At 39.9% G+C, this 14,356-nt stretch overlaps 1 protein-coding gene across 2 annotated transcripts in view; it reads right to left on the reverse strand.

The window, feature by feature from the left end:
- The window catches only part of MAGI2 (membrane associated guanylate kinase, WW and PDZ domain containing 2), a 1,515,811-nt gene that overhangs the window by 164,295 nt on the left and 1,337,160 nt on the right, over window positions 1-14,356 (reverse strand). For both annotated transcript variants that reach the window (XM_017880419.1, XM_017880418.1), the window contains one exon: window positions 7,727-7,818. In XM_017880419.1, coding sequence (XP_017735908.1) covers window positions 7,727-7,818 — 92 coding nt within the window. The remainder of the gene's footprint in view (window positions 1-7,726; window positions 7,819-14,356) is intronic.

The following is a 14,356-nucleotide window of genomic DNA, read 5'->3' on the forward strand; positions in this document are numbered from 1 at the left end:
TCGTATCAGAAAGTTCCTCTCTTGCTGTAGGAGAACAGCAAGATATACAGCAACATTTACGGACACTCTGGACATTATAGTGTGTGCCAGCAGTTTAATATCATTTATTGAAAAAAAGAGCCCAGTAAAAGATCTACTTTTCTACCATATTGCTGTGATATGACGTACTCCCCTTATTAATTAATTTATTCAACAAATATTCATTGAGCCCAGGATACTTTTAGGTGCTAGAAATTCATCAGTGAACAATAAACAAAAATCACTACCCTACAGAGTTTCCATTCTAGTGGTCAGACAATCATAAATGTAATAAATGTGTAAATTATATAGGATGCCAGAAAGGATTACTGTGGAAAAAATACAGTGGTTGGGAGTGGTGTCAGTCATGTGTCCAGAGTAGTGCTAGAGTTGGTTAGAATAGGCCTTTTATATATTTATTTCTAAATAGGCAGCATATTCAATTACCCCTTCAATTGAATATCTAATAAATAGCATATTCAGTATAACACAAGTATAAATTATATAGTTTTACATAATTATTATATGTATATTATATAGTTACATTATATAATGTAACCTTAACCATGTTTCAAAAAAAGGTTGCCATACTGTTAAATAAACTTGAATTGAGCTGAGCATGGTGTGCTGTGTGGGTGCTCATGGTGCCTACTCATTAGTGATATTATACAGTTACATTTGCTCCATCCATCAGGAGCTGCAGCCTTTGCTGGGCAGAGGTTGACCACTTGCACCGTCATTGCTTCCAGCTCTCCTGCCGCTGTGCACCTTAGCCTTTGGCATTTGGCACCTTTGTGCATTATATTTCACTGCTGACACAGAGATAGCTCGATCTCTCTCTCTATTCCAGAGAAAAAACCAACTTTTTGTCATTTACTTCCAATATGATTTGTCCACTTGACACATTCTATTATTTCCCCTTTGCCACCGTAGGGACTAGATAATCTAGGATTCTGTCTTGCACTGTAATTCATATTGGTTTCCCAGTGCATACATTCCTATGTTCGCTTAAGCTCTTGCGAACATGCCTCAGGATATCTGACCCTTTAAGTCAGCAGTTCTCAAACTTTTGGATGCACAGGAATCACCGGGTGAGCTTATTAAAACAGTTCTGGACGCACCCCATGAGAGTCTGAGGCTGCAGGTCTGGGAGGGGCCTGAGATTCTGCAGGTTTAACAAGCTCCCAGGAGTTAAATGCTGCTGGTCCATAGATCAGTCACCCTTTGATAGCAAGGCTGTGATTCTTCTCACTTCCCAATAGCCACAGGATCTGTGGTCTCACTGATCACATCCCAAGTTGGCTGAGCACAAGACCTGCGCTCCCTGACCCATCACAGTAGCTGTTTTCTAGTTCTGCTAAGGCACCTATTCCCCTTACCATTGGTGCTAGGATCAGGATCCCTTACTTACCAGGTCACATGCTTTTAGTCTTGCTGACCCCTGGCCCACTGGCCAGTGAGCCTTCCCAGCCAACTCTAGCCTTGCCCCATTCATTACCACCCTCTAGCCCAGGGGGACTCTTCAGCCTCAGCTGACCCTTCAGTTCCACTATTAAGTTTTCTCTTCTCTGCCCTCTTGGAGGAGGCGTTTTTTTTTTTTTCTCTCTCTCCTGTCCCCATTGCTTTAGCCCTGAAGGAAGAGCTTTGTGGCAAAACAGAGCAAGAAAGAACTTCTCCATGAACAACTGATCTGTGGCCCTATCTTTTCAATCGCCTTCTCTAAAACCCCAAAGAAACAAAACAATTCTACTTTATCTCATGCTGTGAGGGCACAGAACAAAACAGAACATTTGATGTGAAATAACAGCAATTCACATTCAAGCGGCTGCGATCCCAGTAAGTCAGGGGAGAAACTCACATTAAAAGAAAAAAAAAAAAAAAAAACCCAGAAAACCAAGAAAGACACAAAGAAACCCAAAACCACCTTTCCAGGCCTTTTAGTCTCTTTAATTCTTTCCTGCACTGCCCAATGTTAGCCTAAGCCCAGGAGATCTGCTCTGTAGTATCTGTAGCCTGGGACAACTTGTCACTGTGGTGAGCAGATTTCAGGCTCTTTCCTTCTGAAACTCCTCCAACCAGTGCGCACCGGACTCCTGTGCCAAAGACTAGGTCTGTCATTGTCTGTCTTTGAATGGCTTTTCTCCAATGCAGTGTTTTCCAGATCTCTCCCTCTTGATGCCTTTCCATCTCTTTTCAGCTCACAGCTGGAAATCCCATTTTTGTTCCTTTCTGGCAACTTTTCACCTCTTTCTATTTCTATTGTTATTTAACTGTGAAAAGTATTTCCTCTTGCAGGAAAAATGCCCATATGCTTTGTCTGAGCAGGAGTCCTGCTGTTCATTATTTGCTGAAAGCCGTGCTGTTGTGTTTAATGTGCACCCTGGGATGTCAATAGCATTTCGTATATATGGAGGCAGAAACCCATTTGATGTACTTATGAGACCTCCTTTAGTTGGGACCAAATCACCTTACATGCCTCTCTCCCTTTGTAGCTCACCAGCAACTAAATGAGGCTAGCACATTTTGTTTGTTATCTCTGGACTTAGAATGTAGAAAAGCTGGAAGGAAAGGTTTACGGGAGATCTTTACAGTTTCACTCTCCTGGACAGGGTCATTCTGCGATTCAATATTCTGGTTTTCAGGACTAATTTTTTAGCTTTATTTGCTTCGGAGAGACTTAAGCTGCTACTTTATGGCTTAAATGTCAAAATTGTAACTTGCAGCATGAGTATGTCTTAAATCATTCAAATGAAGGAATAAACCAGAATAAATCTAAGTAAACACAATAGGATAACCAGCAATCCATGTAATCTGAGGAGGCTTATCATAAATACTTGATGCCTGCCCACTGGAGGGGAGAAAGGATTCAGGAATGCAAAGCCAATATTCAGAAGTGATAGGAACCTGGGAACTTGTGTACAAACCAGGCAGAAAGAGGTCCTGAGGCTGGGTGGTAACCACGGCTGCATTCACACATCTGAGCTTCATTTTGAACAGTACGTCTTCCATCCTGGTAACAATTCTATTGCTGCTGTGCCAGGCAAAGTCCAGCAAGACCACTGTCCTCTTGAGTCAGCCAAGACTATTCCCTCCCCATGACTCAGTCATGCAATCGCTTCTGCTTTTGGAGGAGGAGGGAAGCAGTTGAAGATAATATCTACAGAATAGGATGCTGGCTTACCCCCAAAGCAGACAAAGCATGAGCCAAGGGGTCCAATAAAGTCAGAATTTCATTTTGTAAAGACTCTATTAAAGTAAGTATCATAGAAAGAATCAGAAACTTTGTCGCTTTGCCTTGTATTTATTTTATAGTTTAATGTTATTTGTATTTATAAATGGGAGAAAGGACCTGATAAATGTTTTTAGTGCTTAGGTTAGGTTTTTAAAATATCTGGCCCTGGTTGAAGGCTCCATTGGCATAAAATATTCATCTTTCCAATGTCTTTTAATTCAGTCCTCTGGAATGGGTACTGGGATGGGAATCACAAAGATAGTAGCTTTAAAGAGTAACACAGGCATACAGGAGTTTTGGGAACTGCAGCCAGGCTCAGTCTAAAAGGAACCATTGCTTAGTTCCAGCCAGTCGTTGTCATGGAGAAAGGCAAGCTTGATGTTGCTAAATTTAATTTTCAAGAGAAGATGAAAATCCATTTTTCAAAAGGTGAAATTAATTGATGCTCAGCAATTGTAAAATACTGGGGGAACTAAAAAAAACATGCTGTAGGGCCGCCAGGACGCTATCTCTGTTTCCAGGACTAGGCCACTTTAATTCTGCAGAGCCTGTAGAATTTAGAGGCCTCAGAAAATATAAACTCCAGATCCTTACTTGTTCTGAGAAGCTCAGGTGACAGTTTTGACTTGGTGAAAAAATTCTCTCTTCAATTCCATTTAATACTTATTGTACCAGGCTAGGCTTGGAAGATATAAACACCATTAAATTACAGTCCTTGCCTTCAAGGAGCTCAGAGATTAGTAAAAGGGGGAAAAAAAGCATGTGAGTCAGTGTATTCTGGAACAAATAGAGAGCTCATCTTTCTGGTGGAAACCCCTTAGGTTGGTAAGTTTGAAGTATTATGTTAGTATAAGTGCAATGGATTCTAGATGAGTTTACCCTTAAATGCCCTATAATTGTTTCAGCTAGTGCTCAGTGTCCCACAGAATGATACAAAAATGGTCTTAAAGTTGTATTTTATTTTGAGCATGGTTTCATTTTGTTTCATTCATTTGATATCTTGTAAGCACATGGCTTTGCCATAAATAATATGGTCTCAGCCCAAAGCGAAGTCTGGCCATTCTCCCTGGTTCCTGAAAGGAAACCTCAAAACTCTTGGAATTAGGAGCGTCTTTGTCATTCATGGTGAGCCCCTTTGACCATACCTGATGGTTTATGCTAAGGAGATGACTCAGGATGGGGCCAGCCACACCAACAGTCTTAGAGTAGGGGCTGACCATACTAGAAAGACCAGCGAGGTAATCAGTGGGTTGTGCCTTTGAGCCACATGATATCAGCCTGGCCCCTGGGGAAGAAAGGGGGCTCAAGATTGAGGTCATCCTTGTGGGCAATGATTCAATCAATCACGCCCATGTCACAAAACACTAGGATAAAAACCCTGGATACCAAAGCTTGGGTGAACATCCCTGGCTGGCAATCCTCTCTGCAAGAATGCTGGAGGGTAACATGTCCCTAAGAGTGATGGAAGTGTCACATTTGGAACCCTTCTAGACTTTATCTTGTGCACCTCTTCTTTTGGCTGGTTCTAATTTTTATGCTTTCACTACAATCAAACAGTAATCATAAATATAGTACTTTCTTGAGTTCTGAGTTATTCTAGTGAATTACTAGACCTGAGGAAAGCTGTGAGCACAGGACAGTTCTCTGGGTGGCCTTGGACTCACCCAAATTTTTCCCCATTTTCTCTTGTAGTTCTCAAGAATAACTATAGAAGGTGCTAGGAACACAACATCTTGAGATAAAGAGGGGCTAGCTGGAACAGCCTGCGTTCTGTTCCAGTCCCCCCTAGAAACAGGATGTCCTTCAGTGCTTGAGTCCACTGTGATATACTTCTCCAGGGTAGAAACCCCACACTGGGCTGATTTTGGGGACCCTCAGCTGAGGTGCAAATGTGAGTGGAGACTCCGTCTGTCCTAGGCAGCTTTCCTGAGCCTGGGGGAACTTGCTCTTCCTGAATCCTTGGCTTCTATTGTCCCTCGCTGCCTCCCTGTAAGTGACAAATCTACTTCATGTAGCCTGGCATGTGGGTGAGTGTTCTGTCTCAACAGACGCAGACAAGTTGGCAACCAGTGCACGGCGAACCTACTACACAGTGGGGCCCCCAGATTCAGAGCTAGTGTTTAAAGTTGGGGTGGTCTATGGAGACTGTTCCCTTAGACTCTGACATTTGGCAAACTTATTTCAGCTGATGCCAGGAGTCTTGGGCAGAGGTGGCAGTCTGAAGACTGTGACCTTAACCTCGAGTTTGGCTCACTCTGGATAATGACACATTTTTCAATTATGGGGCACTCATGTTGGATAAAAAGGGTAAGACAAAGTCCTTGCTTAGGAGAAATTTAAACTCCTGCTGAATGAACAAAATAGGCAGATACACGAACAATCCTGAAGGACACCAAGCTGTATAAATACCCTGTGGAGGTCAGGAGGTTCTATAGCATAAATCAGTGCACTAAATGCTTACAGATATGAAGGGACTTGAGAATGTTTTCAGTTCTCTCTATTATAAAACAAGGTGAGTTATAGAGGGCAGGAAGGCTGGAGGGCTGACTTGGTGGCCTAGGATCCCTGGTAATCTCAGAGTCAGAGATAGGGGAGAGTAAACAAAGCAGTGGATGGGAGTGAAACACAGCCAAGAGTTCCTTTTCCCTGTGACATGAGATTCTTAATTTAGTCTCTGAATAAATTTAAGTCTGAAGTTACTCGAGTCCTGTATTTTACTTCAGCATTCTACCTCCTCTCAAAGCACTATGAAAAATCTGGCCAATCCTCCTTGGCAAAAGCACCTTCACGTCTTCTTTGGCAGCTGGGGAGTTAGTGACGTTCTGGTTGACTGTTGCCAAATTTCATCCCCAGGAATTCGGAAATAAGTCTTTTTTCCTGAAGAGCCCTCATCCTTGGAGTATAAGCTCAGCTTCCTGGAGTTTTCTGTAGAAAGGGACCTCATCAATCATCCAGTTCAACTCCTCCCGCAGGGCAGAGGAAGCTCCTCGGAGTTCCTGCCAGGTTGCCATTGCTTGCTTGAATACTTCTTGTGGGAAGGAGCCCACTCTTCACCCAGGACAATCTACTTTACTCTGAGACAGTTTAAACTGTTTCAGATTCCTTTCATTTATTAGATTAACTTTTTTCTCCTGAGGATTTCTGCCCAGGTTTTATTTTTATTTTAAATTTTATTTTCTGGGGCCAGGCATGATGACACATGCTTATAGTCCTAGCTACTTAGGAGGCTGAGCGGGAGGATTGATTGAGCCCAGGAAGTTGAGACTGCAGTGAGCTGTGATCACACTACTGCACTCCAGCCTGGGTGACAGAGCGAGACTCTGTCTCAAGAAAACCACACATATATAATATTTATAGTACATATAGTATATTTAAAAACCATATATATATACATAGAGAGAGAGAGAAAGAGAAAGAGAGAGAGAGACAGTATATTTCCTGGGAGAATCTAGTAACCAGAGAAACAAAGTTGATAATGATAAACATTTATTCAGAACTTCATGTGATCCAGATATAATGCCAAGACCTTTCCATATACATATATATATATAATCTCCTTTGATCCTCAAAGCTACTCTATAATAGAGCACTACTGTTATCCCCATCTTGCAGATGAGAAAGCTGAGGCTTAAAATTTAACTCCCTTACATGAGCTAGGATGGAGTTCAGGTGCCAGAGCCAGATGGGATGTAGATAGCTGACTGCACTGCTCAGGCCCTTCACTTATTCAAAACTTTCATGGACCTGACTTAGTCACATTGGGTACCATTTAAGACATATCTTTTACAATGAGTGTTTTATAGCTGATATTTTAACATATGCTCATAAATCTAGCCTTGCTGTGTGTTCTGTGTATTAGTGACTACCAGTATTTTATGTTTTTACTCTGAATACACACACACACACACACACACACACACACACACACACACACACAGTGTTCTACAAAGCCCTTCTAAATTTCTCAATATATGTTATGCCAATGAAGTTGACTTTATGAACATCTTCTGGTAATCCCTTAATTCAAATCTGGCTGAGATTCTGCAGTGCTGAGCTTGACTTTATTTCTGTTTATCCCTGTGTTTTATCTCCTTTGCTGTTTTGGTTAAAAACATACATAATTCTGTTGTTCCCAGTTGGGTGTTACCATTACTCATGAACTGTTACCCAAAGATACCAGGGGTTCAGTGCAATTCGATAATGCAAATATTCAAGAGGAATTCAATCCATTCTAAAAAAGAGCAATGTCCCTATTGAATGTGATTTCTAATGAGAAATTTGTCATGGAGATACCTGCATGTCGTGAGATCTTTTTAAAGACAACAGCAAGGAAAAAAATAAAAAAACCCAAAGCTTAAACTTCTTTATGAGAGTCCTAAAACATTTCCTTTTAGATATCACACTAAACACTATTTTCCCTGGTGTTTACTCATACAATACAGCCCCAAGCATGGAAATTAAGAAGATTCAACTTACAGGCTGTCCAGGCTCATCTCCCCCGAGGATTCTGAAGCCAAATCCAGACTCCATCCTCCGAAGGTGAACATCCAATTCCTTATAATCTGGACCTGGCATAAAGGAGATCCCAATGAGTAATGAATCCTGCCTCTTTCCCAGCCCCTGAGGAACTGAACATACCAATGATAAATTAATTTTGTGGATGTGATTAATGAGAGTGCTGTTAGGGTCAATGGAAACCACAGAGGATACAAAAAATATGGTAGCAAAAAAGTAGGTACTCCAAATTTAGGTAGTCCCTGGAATAATAGTGACCAGCCAAGGGCACTACTGGGGTATTTATTACCAGAAGCAGAAAGAATACATGAATTTTCTGAGTAAGAAAATTGATGCCTTTATAATTCTTGATTTCCCTGAGAGCATTCGGATTGCCCTCAAGAAGCTTGACTGTCACTTTCAGGATGTTTACTCTGATTAGAACAATTATTACGCAAGTAAGAGAGAACAGATGGCAAAACCCTGGAACTGTCTAATAAAGCACTGCCTAGTAATTTATTAATATCTGTTTATGACATGATGCATCCAGTTTAGGAGTGTGTGTGTGTGTGTGTGTGTGTGTTTGTGTAGCATAAACGTATGCCCAATAGAAGTTGTCTCTTTTAAAATTGTAAAAATTAGAAGATATAGAATTTAAACTTTCTTGTATTGGGGTTCAAGTGAAGCATTTATTTTCTGACAAACTCCTTTAGGGTTTTTATAACTTACAGGTAGAAATTCATCTGGGTCTAAGATGGACTTTTATCCCCGAAACATTTTAGAATGTGCAAGCCATAGATTGACTTTTGGCTTTATGAGAGTACTCAAAATAAATAAGAAGATACTTTTCTGAAGTCAGCTGAAAGAACAGAGATGTATTTCAAAATAAGCTGAAAACTCTCCTGAATGTCATTTTTTTCAGCCTTAGAATAAATTAAAACTATTAAATATAAAATGTTTTGACTTTTTAAGTAGAATCTGATTTATGCTTAGCCCGTCCCCTTGCCCCTTGGCACCTTCATCAGGGGGAAAAACTTCAGTCGTGATTGAGCTGTGCATATTTTCGTGTCCACTGCTGGGATGCCAGCAGATGATCAGCGGTTTCAAGAACGATTTTTTATGCTATCCCTTGCTTAAGAAATGTTTAGCGATTTCTGGGCCTTAATGGTTTAAAGGAGGTATTAGAACTGATAGAAGCAGGTATTAAGTAAAATTCCCCTTGCTTAAACAGGATTGTTGTAGAAATTAAGACGAGATTTCAGAGAATTCTCATGGGACAAAAATCTACGTCTGAGCCCATGATTACATAGTAGCGCTCGTTGCAGAGAGAGGCTCATTGACTGCTGACCAGGCAGATATTTTCCAGGTTCTGCAGTAGGTAGGACTGCTGGAGTGATACAGTGTACAATGCACAATTATACAGGCTTGCCTTGGTGCCCAACAACCTGGGCTATTCCCAGGGACATATGAAAGGCATCATTCACTTCTGAGATGTGGGCAAATGCCAATTATTTGTCTGGTGCTCTCTTAAATAAAGATGAATCAGGCACATAAGTACATATATTTGTATGCATTGTACAAGATTCAATGAGCATTCACACCCTTTTATGACCAAATGCACACATGACCAAGATCTTCTCCATTCAATGAATAATATGAAATTCTGCAAGAAGAATAACCAATTAGACCTCCACATCCTTTAGAAATTATATAATCAATCATATTTTAAAGATGGGAGAACTTTAAAAATTCCATTCCTATTAAATAGAGTAGTGGCAGAGGGAAGATGAAAACTTTGCCTTACACTCTATGAGATACAATTGGCTTTTGAACTCAGTTTCTTCTGAAGTCTCCATATCATACATGAAATCACATATTGGGGTGTGTGGTAAGGCTTTGGGAGTCTGAAGGCAGATGGAGTAGAGCTCTACAAAATCATAGCAGGCACCCGTACTCCACCCAAGGGAAGGAGAAAGAGAAGGGGAAATGGGAGATGACACATATTCCTCAATCACTGTTCAAACTTCTACAAGTTGATGATAATACGACTGGTTCATGACAAACTCTTCTGTAAGTCACTTTAAGCTTGGAGGAACTCTAGACCACATACACATTAAAAATACAAATAGAAGGTGCTGTATTTGTGACACTTAAAATGATAGAGCCAGCATGTTTAACTGGAACTTCTCATCTCCTGTATTCTTCTCATTTTTGCATCACCACTGAGTATGCTAAGTGGGAAATTGTTCTTCCAGTGACTTCAGCACCCATCCATATTGCACAAGGAGCTTTACAAGAACCTTATTGTGTGATCCATCTTATTTGCTAAGTAAAACTTTTCCCCTAAAGAAATGCTGAAATTATGACAATCCCAGGAATGGAACTTTGAGAGGTGTCAAGGCACAAGAAGTTTGTCTTTTGTCAGAGAATCTGTGATTCCTGAAGCAATTAAGGGGCTTTTCTTTAATGAATAACTCATGACTTCTTTTTAGGAGAAAAATCTAGATTTTAGCAAGTAAATTTTATTTAACTCTGAAGAACAGAGACACGAACGAGGCATTTATTCTCCTCTTCCTGCTCTTTATGCACATTTTGGTGACAACTACGATCCTGTTGCTCTGACCCAACCTGATTTCAAATATAGGGTGGTATGTGCCAGCCATTTATTTCATCTACACTCTTCCGTTCTTCCCAGCAGGGGTGGCCAGCTTCATGGTTCATGAGCAGGTAGAGAGAGGCAAAGAGAGACCTCTTAGAGAATGTTGGCAAACATGATTTATTTTTTATTTCTTTGTTAATTTTGAACACAGATTCAGAGGCTGCAGGGTCTGGACATTTTAGAGAAATGGTCAACTGGAAAAAAGTTCATATGATAGATTGTGCCTTGAGGCAGCAGTATTTTTTTTTTTTTTTTAGGGAAAATAAGAACATTTTAGAAAGCTAATTTTTCTTTGGCTTCTTTGTTTCCTTGGAGTCTGGCTTTACAAAATCACTAAAATTATATGTACAAAGCTGGGAGACATCATTCTTTTTCCTTCCCGCTTTGTTAGCTCTCCTGGCAGATTGTAATGTTTCTGAGTTTCCCCTAGCTGCTCTTCTGGCCGGACGACATGTTTCAATTACTGCAATGACTGTATCATGTTTTATCTCTTTCCTTATTAATGCAAGAACTTAAAGTGAAGAAATCCAACTCTTTACCTCACTGCAACAGAGTTAACAATCACTATTCCTTTCTCTTGTTTCAAGAAACTGTGCACCAGGGAGGTTGTTAGATGAGGGTGTCTGGTAGATACCTATTTGGACCTGAGTTGCTTTGCATGTTGTTCAACTGTGCCCCACCAATATCCTTTTACTCTTCTGTTCCCTTGTTTATTTTTTCTGTGCTCTTTAAAAAAAATCTTCTTTTCCTCGGCGCTTTTGCAGAACTGTCAGGGACACTCTCAGGTCTCGCTTAATGCAGCTCAAGAGGAGGCAGTGGTTGTAAAGAAATGGACTAAGAGGAGAGAAAGCATTCTTTGGATATTAGTGTTGAATGGCCAGCTGTGGCTAGTGTTGCTTCTTAGAAGTTGGGTCCTCGGATCTGCAGGCACTATGGAACAAAGCATCTCATGATTCTCTTCCTAGATGGAATTTAACATGACCACTGTGGCAAGTTACTGAAATGAAATTTACAAGTCTTAATTTATTCTAGGCTCATACCAATATTGCAAAAACAAACTTTAAAAAGTAGCAAATGGTGAGCACATCCAGGTATCAGGACAACCTCTCTCATAATAAAGAAAAGCAGATTTCAAAAGCTGATTTCTATTTCACATGAAGACTCCAAGGGCTTCACATGCTGTATGTTTCCTTAGTCTTGCTTTACGTAGCTTTGTGCACAGTTAGGGAAAAGGCTGGACTGAACACAACTGATTAATTTTATGAATGGATTCAATCTTCAAAAATGCAAAGAACAACAATTTTATGAATTAATTTGGCACATGGGATGCTGCTATAAACATGTCAATTAAATTTTGGTACTTGAATCCCCTTTCATGTTTTAATTAAAACATAGGTACCATAGCGTATCATCACAGTTTGGCACAGAGGATACATTTATTCAATTTTTCCTGCTGGAAAGAGAATCACTCTTTTTGGCTTTTCCTTGTAAAGAGATTTAGGAAAGTTAGCACGAGGAAGATATTAGGAATCAAAAAAGGTTATTAAACATGGTCTTGACTTCTGGATTTCTATGCACTCCAGATACAGAATGAGTTAAACAGGAATTATATAGTTTCTGTTGCTCAAATCTAACATTACCTAGTAAGTAGCTAATACTCTATCCTTTAAAATATCCCTTCTCTTTACTTGTTTGCTTTATCCCTGTGGGTATGTGAATGTGACCAAGCACGTGTTAGCCATAGTAGAAGCCATTTTCCTGTTTCTATTTGGTTCTCTCCTCAGCCTTCACGTAAGCTCAGATTTTTCCATCCTAAATATGACTTTGCTCCCTCCTTCCATTTCTTTCTAGGAAAAGTAGTCTCTAGTGGAGCCTTCACTCTACCGCTGATTCATTCCTGCCAGTCTGGTTTATGCTCTCTCAGCACTACTGCACTCTTTAAGGTCACTAGGCATGCTAATGACCAAATTAAATGGCCTTTTTTTCTTTCCTCATACTGATTGATTTCAGTGCCTCATTTGATATGGTTGATGCACTGTTTATGACTTCAGATTTCTTTTGATCCTAAGTCATTTCTGTAACACCCCATTTCCTGGCTCTCTTATTTGTGAGTGGAGTTGCCCATTCAAAGTTCCTGGCCATAGATTCCATTGTTTCTCACTAATAGTCTCCTTAGTTGATGGCATAATTACCATTGGTTGTCTATAGTGTTCCATTATGCACAGTCCGTAGGAGTTGCTAAATAAACATTTCCTGAATTTAGTTGCCTTAAGATACTCACCAGTCTCCTAGACCCAATGAACCACAACATTATTCCATTATGGAGTTATCACTTAGTTTCATAAATACATATTATTTATAACTTTCTACTATCAATTTTGCCTCTGTACCTAAAGATCTTATGCAGATAAAGTTAATAATATACCTTATAATTATGATAAATGTATCTGAGTCAAAATCATGACACATAATTTGATGAGACATTTTATAAATGTGATAAAAGTATGGGGCATCTACTTATTTTATCTTATTATTATTATTTTTTTGAGATGGAGTCTTGCTCTGTCACCAGGCTGGAGTGTAGTGGTGTGATCTTGGCTCACTGCAACCTCCGCCTCCCAGGTTCAAGCGATTCTCCTGCCTCAGCCTCCCAAGTAGCTGGGACTACAGGCGTCCGTCACCATGCCCGGCTAATTTTTGTATTTTTAGTAGAGATGGGGATTCACCATGTTGGCTAGGATGGTCTCGATCTATTGACCTCGTGATCTGCCACACTCGGCCTCCCAAAGTGCTGGGATTATAGGCATGCGCCACGGCGCCCGGTCATTTTTGTATTTTTTATTAGAGATGAGGTCTTGCTTTGTTGCCCAAGCTAGAGTGTGGTGGTGTGATCACAGCTCACTACTCAGATTCCTGGGTTCAAGCCATTTTCCTGTCTTGTCTCGGTCTCCCAAGTAGCTGGGACTACAGGCACGCGCCACAGCGCCCAGCTAACTCTTTAAATTTTTTGTAGAGACGGAGGTCTTGCCATCTTGTCTATGCTGGTTTTGAACTCCTGGGCTCAAGCTATTTTCCCACCCTGGGTTCCCAAATGCTGGGATTACAGGCATGAGCCACAGCGCCAACTAAGATCTATTGATTTTAAATGCAGTCATGATTTTCCAGAATATTCTGATAACTTGTGTGGACATTCTATTTGGATTGGTTCTTTTCTTCAAAATCTGAATTGCACAGTAACATAATATACCCCAACTGTATTATAACTTTTGTCTTCTAAGTAATGTATTTTTTAAAAGGTAATTTTTTAAAAGGTAAACTGTTACTTTGCATATATGTCAAAGTAATCTAAACTACTGGGCCACTCTCCTTCTCCTGTTTTAAATGAAGTACATTCAGAATCTGAGATTTTAAGACATGTGCTTTTGTGACCTGTAAGCTGAGATTTAAAATTCCAAATTAAATCTTAATTTCATTTTGCAACTGTAATTACTAGGTTCCATTTTCTCTCTGGGCATAAGATAATTTTTTTAAAAAATTACAAAGATTTAACAGTCAGTATAGAGGAATAATCATGCTTTAAAATTTTAGACCAAGCTAAACAAATACTTTAGCCATTATTTTAGGAGAAAATACTAAATAATATCTTCCATATTTTCTATATATCCCCCCAAAAATGACATGGAAACTTACAGAATGAAATGATCTCAGGCACATATATTCTCCAAGGGGTGTTAGAACATGCTGAGATGGATAATGATCTGTCATCATGGAAACACTCTGGAGATGTGTGCTGTGAGCCCACGGCCCTGAACTAGTGCTACTATTATAAAACACTATTTTCTGCAATTGTTTGAGTATTCTGGCTTTCAATCTGGTGGTCTGATTAGCTGTTTAAAGCATTTTCATCATGAATTCTAAGAGCAAAAAAAAATTAAATTTTCTTTTCCTCCAAC

The sequence above is a fragment of the Rhinopithecus bieti genome, unplaced genomic scaffold (assembly GCF_001698545.2).
Source record: "Rhinopithecus bieti isolate Rb0 unplaced genomic scaffold, ASM169854v2 scaffold_11291, whole genome shotgun sequence".
NCBI lineage: Eukaryota > Metazoa > Chordata > Mammalia > Primates > Cercopithecidae > Rhinopithecus > Rhinopithecus bieti.